This window comes from Gorilla gorilla, chromosome 5, assembly GCF_029281585.2.
Source record: "Gorilla gorilla gorilla isolate KB3781 chromosome 5, NHGRI_mGorGor1-v2.1_pri, whole genome shotgun sequence".
Taxonomy (NCBI): Eukaryota; Metazoa; Chordata; class Mammalia; order Primates; family Hominidae; genus Gorilla; species Gorilla gorilla.
In genome coordinates, this window is record NC_073229.2 from 17,945,657 (window position 1) to 17,961,569 (window position 15,913).

Consider the following 15,913-nt stretch of genomic DNA (forward strand, 5'->3'; position numbering starts at 1 on the left):
AGTTTCATCACCTTATTACAGGCTGTGAACAAACTCTGTCCATGCTTTTAAAAATGTGTTCCCCTCTGTGTGGCCAGACTCCCTGGGATGTTTTAAAGACGTGTGTGTGTGTGTGTGTGTGTGTGTGTGTGTGTGTGTGTGTGTGTGTGTGTGTGTGTGTGTGTGTTGAGGTGGACAGTATCAAACCCTAGGTTTGAATTGAGAAGTTATTTCCCTCCTTTCAGTTATCACCGCAGCTACTGCCAGCGTCAAGTTTCAGCATTCATCACCGAGCAGGGGCATCGCCAGCTAGCTCTGGCCTTCTTTTCCCATGGGAAAGCAAATGAAATGCATGGTGAAAGTTCTGGGCATGGGAAGGAAGTAGGTGCATCTGAAATCTGAGTTAGAGCTTCTTTCTCTTGAGGTCCAACTTTTCATTCTCAGGTTTTTCCCCGGCTAGTGGGGGTTAATCCACAAGGCCCTTGGCTCCTTCCGTGAGAGGTGCAGCCACTATCAGTGCAAGGAGAGGACGCGGGGAAGTGGCTCTTAGGGCGTCCCTTTGCCATTTTAGGATGGCTGCATAGGCACAGATTTCCCCGTCAGTTTGTAACTCTGGGGTGAACAGAGCAGAGCTCAGACCTTGGCTTGAGACTCCTACTCTTGGAAATTATTCCTAAGCGGAGGAGTTCAAGGATCATTTCAGCTGTGCTGACCTGGGAGGAGGCAGAGCCTCGCCGGGGTAGAATAGGTACAAATCAAATGTATCTATTTTATGAAATACCTTGTTCCAGGAGATCAGCCCCGCAGCACCCAAGTGGAAGCAGTTCGAAGTCTCCTTGACATGATTGTCAGTGAGAGCAGATCGAGAGTGCAATTACATTGCACTATGGAATGGCTCCACCCTATGCCCTGAAGAAGAAAAGATCTCATAGCTAGCAAAGGAGGATAACATTTCCAAGTGTTTTTGGTTTTTGGCTTCCTGGTTTTTAAAAACTGTTCCTTTAAGCTGAGGTTTCCTGCCTTTTCTGATGGAAACCTCTGCAGCTGCTCCTACTTCAGCAGTGGGCTTGCAGCCGCATGGCTACCCCAGTGAGTGTCCTCTGGCCTCCTTGGTGGCCGGAGCACTCTCTTCCCCTGTGCTTCCACATGTGGGCTCTGACCGAGGTGACCTAGGGCCTCATTCTGTGCCATGCTAGCAGCGGCAGGCCTGGAGAGGGTGGAGGGCTTGGAGGAGTGCCGCCCTTCCTGGGGAGGCCTGGGAGCAGTGACCCGCTCATCCTTAATCAGAGCAAGGAACACGCTCTTCCACCCACACCTGCTGCCGCGAACGTCAGGCAGTGAGTGCCGCAAACACGCTCTCCCACCCACACCTGCTGCCGCAAACGTCAGGCAGTGAGTGCCACAGAGCACAGGAATGCAGCACGTCTCTAATATTAACTTGCTGCATAACAGACGGGTGTCCCTCCTGGTGTTGAGGAGAAACAGAAGAGCCGCTGTTCTCATTTCTCTCCACTCTCCCAACCCGTGGACGTTCTTTCTGCCCTGAGCTCCCGTGGCCCTCACCACGTCCAGCCTTTGCATGTCTTGAGCCTCAGCCCTGCCCATGCAGAACTGGCCAGCCCTGGAGGGCAGCACCCTGCTCTGGGTCAGTGTTTGCCTCTTTCTCAAAACAGCTTCTAGAGTATGATCCCAGAGGGAGGATGTGGTGTTCAGCTGGAGGGATCGTCCGTGCTGTTTAGAAAGGGCTTCCTAGATGCTGCAGATTGTGTCCAAGCCTGAAGACAAGCGGCAGTCTACAAAGCCTGTAACCCATCTGCAGCTGATGGACCCATTCCATCACCAGCTAGGGGCTCCGAGAGCTCACTGGCTTAGCCAACTGCAAAACAGGCACAATGTTCCCAGCAGCGCTGCGTGCCTCCCTAAGGAGGGAGCTGTGTTTAAGGCAGGCTGCCGCATCCTGCCGGGAAGGGGAGGCTGGCTCAGGGAGATAGGTACAGCACACAGCTTGAAGAGCAGTGTGGCCCTCTCCCTGCTGGTGCCTGGAGAGTCATCTGCCCTGGGCTTCCGCATCCTGGTGTGTGCAATGCTATATCTGCTGGTGCCTGGAGAGTCATCTGCCCTGGGCTTCTGCATCCTGGTGTGTGCAATGCTGTATCTGCTGGTGCCTGGAGAGTCATCTGCTCTGGGCTTCCGCATCCTGGTGTGTGCAGTGCTATATCTGCTGGTGCCTGGAGAGTCATCTGCCCTGGGCTTCTGCGTCCTGGTGTGTGCAATGCTGTATCTGCTGGTGCCTGGAGAGTCATCTGCCCTGGGCTTCCGCATCCTTTTGTGTGCAATGCTGTATCTGCTGGTGCCTGGAGAGTCATCTGCCCTGGGCTTCTGCGTCCTGGTGTGTGCAATGCTGTATCTGCTGGTGCCTGGAGTCATCTGCCCTGGGCTTCCGCATCCTGGTGTGTGCAATGCTGTATCTGCTGGTGCCTGGAGTCATCTGCCCTGGGCTTCTGCGTCCTGGTGTGTGCAGTGCTGTATCTGCTGGTGCCTGGAGTCATCTGCCCTGGGCTTCTGCGTCCTGGTGTGTGCAGTGCTGTGTCTGCTTGTGCCTGGAGAGTCATCTTCCCTGGGCTTCTGCGTCCTGGTGTGTGCAGTGCTGTATCTGCTGGTAATTATGCAGATGGGATTGCCCTTGAGGGAGAGTCACTGGCAAATCCTGTCTACTACCATTTATTGAGCATCTACTGTGTTCTGGCACTGCACTTAGTATTTTTCACATGTCACATTGACTTTCCTTGTTTAAAGTCCTGTGTTCAAGGGAAATCCTTCTGTCCCTCTCTGCATCAGAGCAAAGGAGAATTGAGCACAGCTGCAGATTAAGAATGCTGCAATTCTAAGAGGGTGGTGTGCTGTATCAGATGTCATTTAAATGGAGAAGACAAATGGGATGTGCAAAACAAGCTGTCACCATCAGAATGACTTTGTGCAATGGGACTGTCTAGACCAGGGCTTGGCACGCTTTGGCTGTCAAGGCCCAGGGAATATTTGGGGCTTTGGGGACTTCTGCTGCAGCTACTGTAGCCTCCACCATGAGGTGAGGGGCCACAGACAATATGTGAATCAGTGGGCACAGCTGTGCCCTGTGAACATGGGCCCTAGTTCACCCACCCTGGGCTTCACTGTTGGGCAGCAGGAGCATTACTGAGAGGAAACTAAGAGCTTCCAGGAGCCCAGCCAGGTCTGAATCTTGGGGCTGGGTAGCCCCCAGTTTAATGCAGCCCCAGAAATGCCCAGCATCTTTGCCTTGTCTTTGCCTGTCATGGTTTTCCGTGTGGGAGCGTGCACTCACCACGTCCAGCAGAGCCCCATTTACAGCTGGAGGAGAGTGAAGGTGGAGGCACAGGCCTGACAAGGCCCTGGCACTGGCCGGCCCGCACTGGACGGTGACTCCAGGGCTACCTGCAGGTGCCGTGGCCAGCCTGGGAGCAGTGCTGTCAGGGCGCATTGGGTTGGTGGCCACATGTTTAAAATTCTGAAATGGCATGTCCCTCCTCATGCATTCCTTTCTTCATTTGGAACCGTTTACAGGAGAGAGGTGCCAGGAGACTGATAGATAATGACCACAGCTGTGGGAGTTCGAGGAATCTGGGGTCTAGTGAGAGAGACTGGCTCTTCACATGCAGTGCCAGTCCTCTGTGCCAGGGCCATGCGCCTGTGTGCTGCTGGTAGTGTGGGAGCCCAGCGTGGGGCTGAAGTCTGCTAAGGGGGAGGCCGAGGAGGTGAGGGAAGCCTCCACAGAGAGCCTGGTGGGTATGTCAGGGAGGTTTTACCGAGAAGAGCCACGCAGAAAGCCTATTCCAGAGAGAGAAAACCACAGGGACTTGGCAGGATGGCCGGGAGCAGGGAAGCACAGAACATGTGGGGAGACTAACAGCAGCCCAGGGTTGCTGGAGTTTGAGGAGCGAGGGGTGGTAGGAGGGAGAGATCATGGATGTGAGGTCAGGAAGGGGGTGTGGACAGATGCTGAAGCACTGTGAAAATGCGTCTTCTTTACTTTGCAGACAGAGAGGAGCCACTGAATATTTTTCAGCAGCTGAGATGTGTGATCAGATAATGTTTGTAAAAGATAAATTTTTCCCTGGTGATACATACAGAGAATACTCCTAGAATATCTGCTGCTGATTTCTAAGCAGCAGCTTTCACTCATGGCAATTTTTTGAGATGGGTTGTTCAGGCTTCACCTTCATTAAGTAATACCACGGAATGCCTTGGTCCCAAGTGACTGCTGAAACTGGCCCAGTTTTCATGAGTCACAATTGTGTACATCAGCAAGTCCTGCAGCTGAACCGAAAGCACCCGGTAGGGCTTTCAGTGGTGAGACGGAGCTAGAGTGAATCTCCCTCACTGCCTTCCCATAACCCAGCCCGTACTGGCTGGAGGAAATCCAACATTCTGACCGTGCCCACTTTAGCCTTGCACTGAAATATCTTGAACAAAAATAAGCTTTTGAGTTCTCATCTGTTGATCTGACAAGTCAAATGTATGTCGGTTTTTGACTAACCTGAAAGAAGTCACAGGTGTTGGAGGTTTCTCATTTGCATGTTGTCTCACAGTATCAAACCAGAGGCTAAATCTTGTCTCTCCACTCTGACCTCCTGCTCCCTCCCCGCCCCATCAGTACCACAGAGTTCTTGGAAGTTCTTATTTGTAGTACGGTTTCCTAAATTTAGCTGATGCAGGAAGAATCAGTGGCAAATGGGTGCTTTAAGAAAATACATCTTCAGTTTAGAACCTGGACTTAAAACATGAATAATGCAGCCTAACTAAAGGAGCATATTTATCTGCCATGGCAGCTTTCTGCAGTAATTTATTTGGGACTTTTGCTGTGATGCAAACAAAAAAGAGAGGAGAGGCCTTGTCTGCTGGGCCTTGCCTATTTTTTGTGTTGACTTCCAGTACTTAGTCCATAGGCATACATAAGTTTTTCCAGGTGTAATCTTCCTTGGGATGGGATTTCGAATTCTGCTTTTTCCCTTTAACCTTACATAATTTCTACAAATGTTATGGGCTATGTGAAAGTCATACCTGGAGGAGAAATAATCAAAATGCATGTGCCACGCACCGAGCTGGGCTGCCACACACGTAAATGAGCATTCTCATATGCTTTCTGTGGAATAAAGACACCTTGCAAAGAGGAGACAGCTCATCAAACCTGCAGTGTGCCTCAAAAAGCAATTTCAAGTTCCTGATTGCCATCTCCTGGGTCTACGATCTTCAAGAGTGTGGCCAGACGGTTTTCACAGTTTGCTTGCTGTCAGGTTTATATGAAAGTGCAGTAGTCAGATTCATAGAGATAGAAAGGTGAAAGGTGGTTGTCAAGGGCTGCGAGGAATGAGGAGTTATTACTTAATAGGTGCAGAGTTTTACTTTAGGAGAATGAAAAAGTCCTGGAGACGGGTGGGGTGATGGCTGCACAACAGTGTGAATGTACTTAAGGCCACTGAACTGTACACCTTAAATGGTTACGATGGTATTCTTTTCTTTCTTTTTTTTTTTTTTTTTTTGAGACAGAGTCTCGCTATATCCCAGACTGGAGTGCAGTGATGTGATCTCGGCTCACTGCAACCTCCACCTCCTGGGTTCAAGCGATTCTCCTGCCTCAGCCTCCTGAGTAGCTGGGATTACAAGTGCATGCCACCACGCCTGGCTAATTTTTGTATTTTTTAGTAGAGACGGGGTTTTACCATGTTGGCCAGGCTGGTCTCGAACTCCTGACCTCGTGGCTCACCTGCCTTGGCCTCCCAAAGTGCTGGGATTGCAGGCATGAGCCACCATGCCCAGCCTACGATGATAAACCTTATGTGTATTTTACCACAAAATAGTATAGAGAGAGGCTGTCTCCAATGAGAGAGTCTTCTGCTGTGTGTGTTTCTCATCATAGTGTTACAAGCTGTGACCTTGCTTCTGATCAGGGGAGGAGTGGTTCAAATTTAAATTTGGCTTTTAATTCTTTTTTTTTTTTTTTCAGGGTCAGGCTTCTGGGAATGTGGTGAAAGTCGCTCTTGAGAGTTCGCTGGCTGGTTTCGCTCAGTTGTTAATTGTGGTGGAGGGTCAGTGTGAATACAGAGTATGTGTACAGGGGCCACACGGGCCGGTGCAGCAGGGCACCCGGCACCTCCCTCATGGGACTCATTTTCAAATAACAGACACCATTGCTGGAGGAGGACCCCCCTGGGCTCACCATACTGTCACTGCTGCTGCACAGGCTGAGATGAGAAACCGGGCTTCTAGTGGTGACATGTTCATTAGCAGCCAAAGTGACGTTTCCATTGCATGGTTTCCTGATCCTGGCCCTTAGGAACTTGCTCTCCTCCTCCTTGTGTTTTGAAGAGGCTCCTGCAGGGATCCAGTTCTGTCCTGTAACTGGTTTCTGTTGGCTTTGAGAGGAGAGAGACATGGCTTCTGAAGGGTTTATCTTCCTTGTGGAAAGTAGAATGTCAGCTGGGCTCTTGAGAAGACTCTCCTTCTTACAACGCCTCAGAAAGAAAAGAACAGTGAATGTTAGAAATCATACTTGAAACAAGCGAGAGTTTGATCTCTTTCTTTACCAGTCGTGAAATCAGAACCTTGGCCCTGCTTTTCAGGGACCTGCCTCCGTATCGTTTTAAGTGTAATCTTTAGTTTCAGGCCCAAAGAAAGGTAAAAACCTTACTTTTGGTGGTTACTATACTTGTTGAAACAGAAAACTGAAAAGTATTTAGAACTTTTGAGAAGATGGACTCAGGCAGCTCTAAGCTCTGGTTTGAAGAGCCGCTGGAAAACTTTCTGAACTTTCTTCTCCTCCAAGTGACGTCTGTTGTTTCTTTCAAAACCTAAACACAAAACCTTCACTAGAAAGCTGTCCTTAGCAGATCCTCCATCTCTCCTGCATCTTCCAAATTTTTACATCACGTGGTTTTATACCAGTTGTTCTATACTAATTGTTTTATACCTGCTGCTTGGCGTTAGTAATATACGGTGTACACCTGGTCCCCTCAACACAGGTAGAGACTGTTCCTTACTTCTTCCCCCTTTTCCTCTCCTGGTACTCACTTCGTCATGTTACGCCACTTAAAGTGCCATCATCGCTGCTCTTTCTTTGTCCTCATAGAAATCATGACGGTCTTGAAGCAAACACAGAGCCCGTTTTTCTTAACTGAGCTTGTTTTTGTATTTCAGTGTACTCGAGATTGAAGCGCCATAACTTGACGTTTAACAGCCTCATAAAACTGTAATGTTAATTGGCTTTCCACCAATCCACTGTTTTGGAACATCGTGGAAAGTGCTGAATTCTTATTTATTTAGTGAGACTTTTATTGCTACAGGAAGACAACCCATTTTATCTTTACTTTTTCAAATATTAGAGGTAGTATGAGGGAGTGAATACCTTACAGCAAATACTGTACTAATGGAAACATTGCTGTTATTTTTATTACTTACAAATTTTTCAGATTGTTCTAGAATTTTTATTGCTTTTTTTTTAACCTCCAAGTTTGTTATACTTTCCGTGATTTATCTAAACTTATCCTATCCTTTATTTCTATTTCTATAAACTTCAAAACCGGAGAGTGGTCCTGTCTTGAGGACCTATTTGGTGAAACCATCTATTGCACATCACATTAAAACATTTGCAGAACTTATTCATTAGTACTAGGATACTTTTAAGTGGGCCAGCTTTCTTGTGGCACTGGGGGACTCATGCTGCTTTCTGAATTAGTAATTAACTGTCATGAATTGTACACATGTGCAGGTATCTGAAGCTGTTCTAAGGTAACTCAAATTCTGTAGTCTGTGGCTTGGGAGAGACTTTTCATGCTTTGTTAATAACTAAACCAAGATAAATAGATGTTCTTAGGTGGCGAGCAGCTGAACCTTTTTGACAGTTTTGACTCCTTCCTTGACTGAGTTTGCATATGCTTATTGTGGATCACGCCGACTGGCTCTCAGCTGCGTCCTGTTGCAGTGGCCAGGAGGGACGCTGGTGTCCCTTGAGCATGTGTGGGTGGCTTGCTGTTTGCATGGTGTGGGCTGAAGCCCAGCTCTCGTTTCGCGGTCACTGGCACAAATGATGGTGCTTTACAGTATTTTTCTTTCCTTGCACTCGTCTGGCAGTGTGATCTTTGTGTTCATTGTTCTCATCCTCTGTCTCATCACTCCGCAGACATTTCGGTGAGTGCCTGCTGTGTGCCGGGCATCCTTGCAGGGAAGCTCGTTATCATTGCTGTTGTCATTCTGTCTTCAACAGAATATAATCTTGACTCAGGTTTTCTATTTTTATCTGTCCTGCCTTAACAGCAGGTGGTCCCCAAATTGTGGTTGGGAGCCATTTTGTTCCTCTTCAGAGGATTCACAGATGGGAAGCTGCAGCTCCACACGCCCACCCCAGCGACTGTGGGCAGCCAAGAGCTGCCTCCTCATCCTGGTGGTTCCCAGATGGAGAGATAGCCTTTGCCGTCTTCCTGTGGGTAGATTCTCGTGCCCACCTGACAAGGTGCTCCTGCCTCATGGGACCAGCCTGAGTTGGTCCTTTTGCTCATCAGGTGCCACAAAGGGGAACACAACCACACATGGAGACTGCCCATAGGAAGCACAATACTGTCCAGTCCCACGGCTGGTATTTATAGCCAGCAAAGAGCTATTCAGCAGACCCTCTGTCCATTCTCTTCCTGTCCTTCTTTTTTTTTTTTCTTTCCTCTTGATATATAGACTAGGCTGATTTTAGATTCTGCTAGAATAAAGTGGCTGTCAGTCAACATCTGGGGGAGGCGAGCATTTCCATCTCGTCTTAAGCTTCCTTGCCAGATGGAAGTCACTGACACTGAAGATGGCGCTAGAAGGGAAGGTGGGAACTTGAGGCTCCTTCTGGTCTGTCTGGAGGTGCTGGTCTCCAAGGAGCGTGGAGGAAGAGTGTGGGAGGAAAGGATTTCACAAGCTTCTGGACTGATCGACTGCCAACTCTCACTTAAGAGTAAAAGGAAAGAAGTGAATGAGTCATTTCAATGGTGGCTGCAGGAGGTGATCAATGTATGTGCATCTATACCAACAAGCTTGTTTGGCCTCCACGAAGGAAAGGACTGAAATTACTTTTAACAATAATACTTCCTTTTCCGTTTGTTTTCCCTTGAAGTCCCAGCTGTAATACCACTCTAGGTTTGAAGATACTTTCAGTGTTCCCAGCAGAGCACAGCCCACAAGCCCAGGAGAAATGAGGACAGAGACAGGAGGAGGCAACTGGGGATGACAAAGTGAAGGCAAAGGAGGGAGAAGCTGCTGCCTCACTTTCCTCTTCCACCAGCAGATTCTAAATTAACCCTTGGCATGGTTGAAGCCCATTTGGTCTTAAGTGAGATGTTCGCATGTGGATAAACAGCAGTAAAATTCATCTCCTTCAAGACCCAAAAGGGCCTTTATTGGAAGGTGTAAAGATTGATTTAAAGCTGGAAACAAAATGTACAGAAACTGTGAGGGAAAAAACGTTTTTGATTCAAAGCATACAAAAACTGTGAGGGGAAAGATGTTTTTCTGACCCCTCATCATTGTGGACGAGGCAAGAGGGAATTCTCTCACTTAGGTGTTAGTTGCAGTGAACAGATCCTGCTCTGACTTAGTTTCAGCAGGAAACAGCTTTTACTAAGAGAGATTCAAAGCTCATGGTTCCCTCAGAATAGATGGAGAACAGGTTTTAGGCTGAAGTTCAGGAGTGATCCGCAGAAAACTGGCCCCAAGCTCAGCGCCCACTTTGCCCTGAGCCAGCCCACCCCTGCCCCACCTGCCCCGCAAAGAGCATGTGCTCTGCCCCCGCCCTGCGCCCACGAAGCCCACGTGTGCTTCCCGGATCCCACTCAGTAGCTGCCGATCCGACTCCTGAGGGCCAGGTGGGGAGTCCCTAATCGCAAGGGAGGTTGGGACATGAAGTGTGTCTGGTGCCTGTATTGGAAAAGTAGGACTCACAATGTCAGGGACTATTAAAATGTGTAGGAGGTGTGGAAGGATTAGGGGCAGCTACACATTTAGTTGTCCCTATTGGCAAATACAGCACGGAAATTCCTAACAATAGGAGTTAATGGTAAAAGTTTAATTAAAAATGCAGAAATTATTTGTGAATAATTACTGAAGATGCGTTGCGTTGTAACTCCATCTTCTGAGAACCCTGAGGTTGTCTGTGTCACTCTTCTACCTATCTGTGCTTTTATTCTCCAAGGTTGGTTACTTTTCCAGTGTCTGATGTGCACCCCCTAATATTGTCTGTGACATGGTGGCAAGATTCTGTGAGATTAGGCAATTAAGAGAGGAATAATTTAAAAATGATTCATCTAATTCTTCATCAGGCTATAATCTCTTACAAAGAGAATATCAGATTTTTATGTTTTGTGTTTCTACTTGACAGAGCTTTTGAAACATTCAGTCCCTCCGAAAGAGAAACAGCCAGTTTTTTTTTTTAAATAAATCTCAAATTTAGCATGCCTGTTGTAGCATGGATTTACATAAACCTTTTTCTGAGTTTTATAGAGGAGTATATGAAGTTTATTTTTTTCAAATTTGGCCATTCTTTAAAAAAGAAAAAAGTATTTTTGTTTGATATATAAACCTTTATTGTCCTGAAAACCAAGCAAAATAAAACAAATTATCCCTAGGGTAAAGCTCGTATTGGTGTGTCAGTGAAATTGTAGCTGTCATGGTACTAAAATTGATGTAGAAAGCTGTAATGTGACATTATAGTTTTCACTCATGTTAAGGTTTTTACTTACGAACAGTGCTTCCTTTTTGAACATTCAGAATCCTAAATGAAATATATAAAAAATTTGGAATATATAAACTAACATCTGAGGTGCTGGTTTTGAAAGTAGTTGAAACTTACTGAAAAGTACTCAACTATTTCACTTTTTTGATGTGCCCTTTGAATTTTGCCTAAACCTACAGGCTGTTTGCAAACCAAAGCAGGATTATTTGTACGCATGGTCATGGAAAATAACCAGGAACTTTAATTAGTTTTTCTGCAGTTCCTTGGCAACAAAAGATGAGTGAAAAACTTCTCCTTTTTATTTTTTTATTTTTTGACCTGTGTAAATAGTTCCTTAAATACTTTTCTCCACTGAGTTTCATGTTTTTATTTTTATGTATTTACTTTTTATTATTCTGCAGGGAGTTAAATACCTGTGCATCCCAGCAGCGGATTCACCATCTCAAAACCTGTAAGTTTCTTTTTTCTGTATTATTTGGAGACATTTAAAAAAATGAATAGAGGATGGTAAAGTCAGAGAAGTAGAAGATTGTGAAGTCGTCAGAGCTCACGGGACCCTTGCTGACCCTGCCAGGGAAGAGGCTGTGAGCCTACAGAAGCCAACGCTGGGCAGGCTGGGATGAGCTGTGGCAGGAGGCTCCTTCTGGTTGACTGGTCCTTCCATTATGCAGAGAGACTCATGGGATGTCCACAAGAAGGGTCTGATGTTTAAAAAGGATACCTTAAACCTTTAGTATGCCCATCTTTCCTCTAGAAATAACACCGTAAAGGATTTGTTGGGTTCTGTCTAAAGCAGCGCTGTCCAATAGAAACAGATAGTGCGCCACAAATGGGCAGTTTTAAATTTTCTAGGAGCCACATTTTAAACAGCAAACAGAAACAGGCAACATTAATTCTAATAATATATTTTACTTAATCCAGTCTATCTAAAATATTATTTTGATATGTACTCAATATAAAAAGTTAATGAGCAAGTTTATGTCCTTCTTTCATACGAAGTCTGGGGACTCTGGCATGCTGTTTCATACTTGGCACATCTCCGTTCAGACCAGCTGTGTTTCCAGGGCTTGAGAACCCCAGGAGGCTGGCGGCTGCCTTATGGGACAGCATGCTGCTAAAGCCTGGCTGAGTGGAATAAATAGGTCGTTTTGGCTTAGGAAGGTCCAGTCCTCTATTTCTTCATAGCCGAATAAACCTTTGATGTTATTTTAACTCTGCACCTATAGAGAGATTCATAATTGCTCCCTTTTCCATATTGAAGAAATCCTGTGGAGACAGATAGGATTAGGTTTTGGCAAGATAAGGAATAGGGCTCTGGGGACCCATGGCAGCTACAGCTTTAGCAGTCCCTCTTGGCTGTATAGAAGGGACCTGGAAATACCATGATGTGGAGTAGATTACAGTTTTCCTGAAGCACACATTTGACTTGTGCAGGCTGAAAGGCTGGGGCTGGAAGTAAAGTACTTAGCAGCCCATGCCACTGAGTCTGGCCTCTGATTCTCAGGTTGGCCCAGTGCTATATGCCACAGGTCAAAGACACAGCAACCCTCCTAGAACTATGTGTTACTGCATGTCACAGAGAAGTTGTAGGCTGTGGTGAAGTTTGTGAATTTGGAGTCCTCAGGCTCGTCTGGATTCCCCTTTTATGCCCCAAGCACTGGTGCACGCACACCCTACGAATCAGGAGTGCAGACCGTGTGCCCCGGTGTTCAGGACCCTAGGTGTGCCACCACTCTGGGAGTTATTGAACGCTGGCCATCAGCCGACTTGAGCCTTCACTGGGGCAGAGCAGAAAAATCACAGGTTATGCAATAATTTTGTGAGATCTACCTTTTTGGGAAAAAAAATAGAGCTGGAGTAAGATGGGTTGACATGGGAAAGGTGAGGTGGTAGATCAGGAGGGGAACGGGAGGTGGGAAGCTGGAGCCACTGTGTGCTCCCCAGGGGCTGTGTTTCCACATGCACTCTTGATATTTCACAGAAAGGTGAACGTTTAAGATTGAGGATGGTGGAGGGGGGATTTTCCTGGGAAAACAGAGTAGCACTCTAGGCCTGGAAGGAGGAGAAGCAGCATTAGAGAACTTCCTTGGTTACTAGTCGTGTCAAGAAACAGAAGTGGTTGGAAGGCATGGTGCACACGGAAGGAAGTGAGCCACTGCCTTTCTCTGAAGACCATAGCAATCTTCTGCCCATGTTTTGGTGGCTATTTTTAGAATGGTTGCTTTGCTCTTATCTCAAACCGAGATTCTGACATGCTGTTGAACTTGTCAGTACCTGATTGGCAATTTGATTCTTTAGAAGAAAAACTCAGATGTGACCCACTCTGGGCTCTGGACATCTGCTGTCAGTGCAGGTGGCTACCTGTCCTTGAGCTGTCCCCAATGCTTCTCAGCTTTGCTAGGAGCTGAGTGCTCTCTTGTCTGTGACAGTGACCTGATTTAAGCGTGGAGTGGCCCCTTGCACTATAGACAAGTAAGCAGTAGGCGTAGATGTTAGAAAATCTCAACTGTAAAGCCAGTTACACCTACCTTGGGCAGGTCATTTTAACCCATCTACACCTCCATTCTCCCATCTGAAAATGCCTGCCCTCAGGGTCTTTGGAGGCAAGGGCATGTATGTGAAGGTGTTTTCTGTGAACTCTGAGCACTTGTAAAACTGAGTCTGTTTTTACTCAGCGTATATTAATGTATCTTGAGAGTTACAGAAAAGGTAGTTGCAATAACAAGTTTTGGTGCCCAGGAAGCCTGCTTCAGTTACTTGAGAGACCTGCTGACATGGAGGGACAGGGGAGACAGAGATATGCCAGCTTCTTCTCTGAGTTCTAGGTCTCGTGGGTCAGTTCAGATCATCTGTCAAAACCAGCCTAATTCCAGTCACCTTTGGTGCTGAAGGACTAGCCCATACTTTTTCTTTTTAAAATACATATAGATTTAGGGGGTGCAGGTGCAATTTTGTTACATGGGTATAAGGCTTAATGGCAAAGTCTGGACTTTTAGTGCATCCATCACCCGAATAGTGAACGTTTTACTCTTTAAGCAACTTTTCACCCCCCACCTCCTCCTACCCTTTTAATTAGTTCTCTCCTATCCCAAATATGTAAAGAGGTCCTGTTAAGTTTATGGTTTGCTTTTGTAACTCTTTCTTTGGCTGGATGACTGGCTCTTGGCCTTTGATGTATCTGGATGACAAAGAGTTACAAAGGCAAACTATAAACGTGGGTGGGCTTAGGGGTTAGGTAGGTGTGGGCAGTGCCGTGTCTGGGGCTTATGTATGGAGGATGCGCCGTGCTGCACTCTCCAGTGAAGCTACGACAGTAAGACTTCTGTTTCAGCTGAAAAAGGAAGTCAGAACCGTAGCTCATGAAAAGGTGGGGAAAAGTGGACACTCTGCTGTCGGGAGTCATGCTCTTGTGTGATTTTTGGGGGAAACGTTTATTTTTAATCCATTAGTAACAGCAAATCTTGTGAATAAGTAAGGCTCCAATACACATATGTCCATGACTGTAAATATTGCTCGCTGTACTAAAGTATGTGGAAATGGTGGAGCTGACTTCGGAACTTTGAGTGACTCAGCTTGTTAAGAGGCAGGCGATGAAATAGCTTGAGTTTCTTTTTACCTGTTACAAGTGTTCTACTGGAAGGCATAGTGTACTTTTTAATGGTGAGCATATTTTCACCATGTAATCAAATGATTCCCCTCAAGTTGGCAGGCAGAACACCTACCTCTCTCGGGGTATTTATTAAGGTGTTTATTACCAAGTATCAGGTGCTGACAATCAACTTTTGCTTTCTGTATCATCAACCAATGAGGATGGTCAGACGACAAATATTCGTATTTCTCTAGTTAACAAAAGCAAAAGAAGTCTTACCTGTCACTTGGAAAATGTGTTCTGCAGGACCTAAACAATTCGAAATAGTAGCTCTTTAGCCACTTAAAAAATTCTCGATGCTTCAGAGTTTCTCTATTCAATGATAAAATAAATTCTGGAAAACTATGTTGCTCATTGTTTTAAACTTAAGTACAGATTTTAAAAATGAATGCCAGCTTTGATGTAATTTAACACTCTATATCTTAAATTTTTCCCCACAAATCCCTGCACTAACAGGAATTCTGGCTAGTTACGCTTAGTAAGAGATGTGTGACCTTTGAGACTAGCTGTTGTCACTTGACATTCAGTTGCTGCAAACTGCCCAGAAAGGTCAGTTTTCTGTCTTGGCCTATATCCTCTCAAATCTCCCTCTCTGATCTTCCAGGAACTTAAAATGCAGAAACCTGGTTTGAGATAACATTAACATGTTAGAATTTCAGCTCAGTTCCCCAACCAGCTAGCCTTGCCAAGTCAGGAAATGTAAAAGTTCAAGTTCTCAGAGTTGTAATAACCCCACAGACCTATTGTGGTGTGTTTTGCATGATTTTGTCATAATTAGAGGCATCCTAGAGTTTGTATCAAATGCACGCACTGCGTGTTCCCCAAGTGGCCAGTGTGGTATGGGTTAGTGAATTAAGGGCTTTGGAAATACTTACTTGCTTTTGCTTTCTCTCTGGGATTTCTTAGAAAAGTCATTTTAACCTCTCTTCTCTCATCTATAAAATGCCTATCTCACAGGGTTTTTTATAGTATTAGGTGAGATGATATAAGTGAAAGTGTTTTTTATGAACACTAAGCATTTCTGGAAATATGATTATATTTTCTGTCTATTCAAGTAAAGAGTATTAATATGTTTTGAAAGTGAATGGTTAGATGCATATTAACTTATATTTACTCATCTTGCTTTAATATATATTACACTGGCATTTTGTACTTTGACATCATGAAGCAAGTAATTATAGATTTTTTTTTTCTTTTTCTGTGAAGTCCAAGGGCATTTGATCTCTGCCAGGCTATGGAGTCGGTATGCATCATTGCATTAGCGCCTTTGTGACATTCAGTGGTTTTAGAATCGAGCAGGTCTGTAAATTTCTTGAGGTTTTTGTGGGGAGAAGAAGCTTTAGCAATACAGAGAGCCTATATTGAAAACATCGGTAAAACGTCCTTGCCTTATTCTATCTCCCTATCTTTTTGTCTATATTTTCTTTAACTGACACCTTCTGTACTTTCAACTCTCTTTTTCTCTCATTTACGTTTTTCTTTTATTTTATTATAAAGGAGCACTTTTGCAAGAT

The 15,913-nt window shown here is 45.6% G+C and overlaps 1 protein-coding gene across 5 annotated transcripts in view; it reads left to right on the top strand.

Annotated features, from left to right (window-relative positions):
• The window catches only part of DUSP22 (dual specificity phosphatase 22), a 58,960-nt gene that overhangs the window by 31,450 nt on the left and 11,597 nt on the right, over nt 1–15,913 (top strand). For 2 of the 5 annotated variants that reach the window (XM_019029925.4, XM_019029927.4), the window contains exon 4: nt 11,152–11,201. The exons of 1 other annotated variant lie outside the window; for it this stretch is intronic. In XM_019029925.4, coding sequence (XP_018885470.1) covers nt 11,152–11,201 — 50 coding nt within the window. Of the gene's footprint in view, nt 1–2,423; nt 2,639–11,151; nt 11,202–15,913 lie in introns of those variants that run through there. 2 more of the 5 variants (XM_055391038.2, XM_055391037.2) reach the window with 2 other exon arrangements.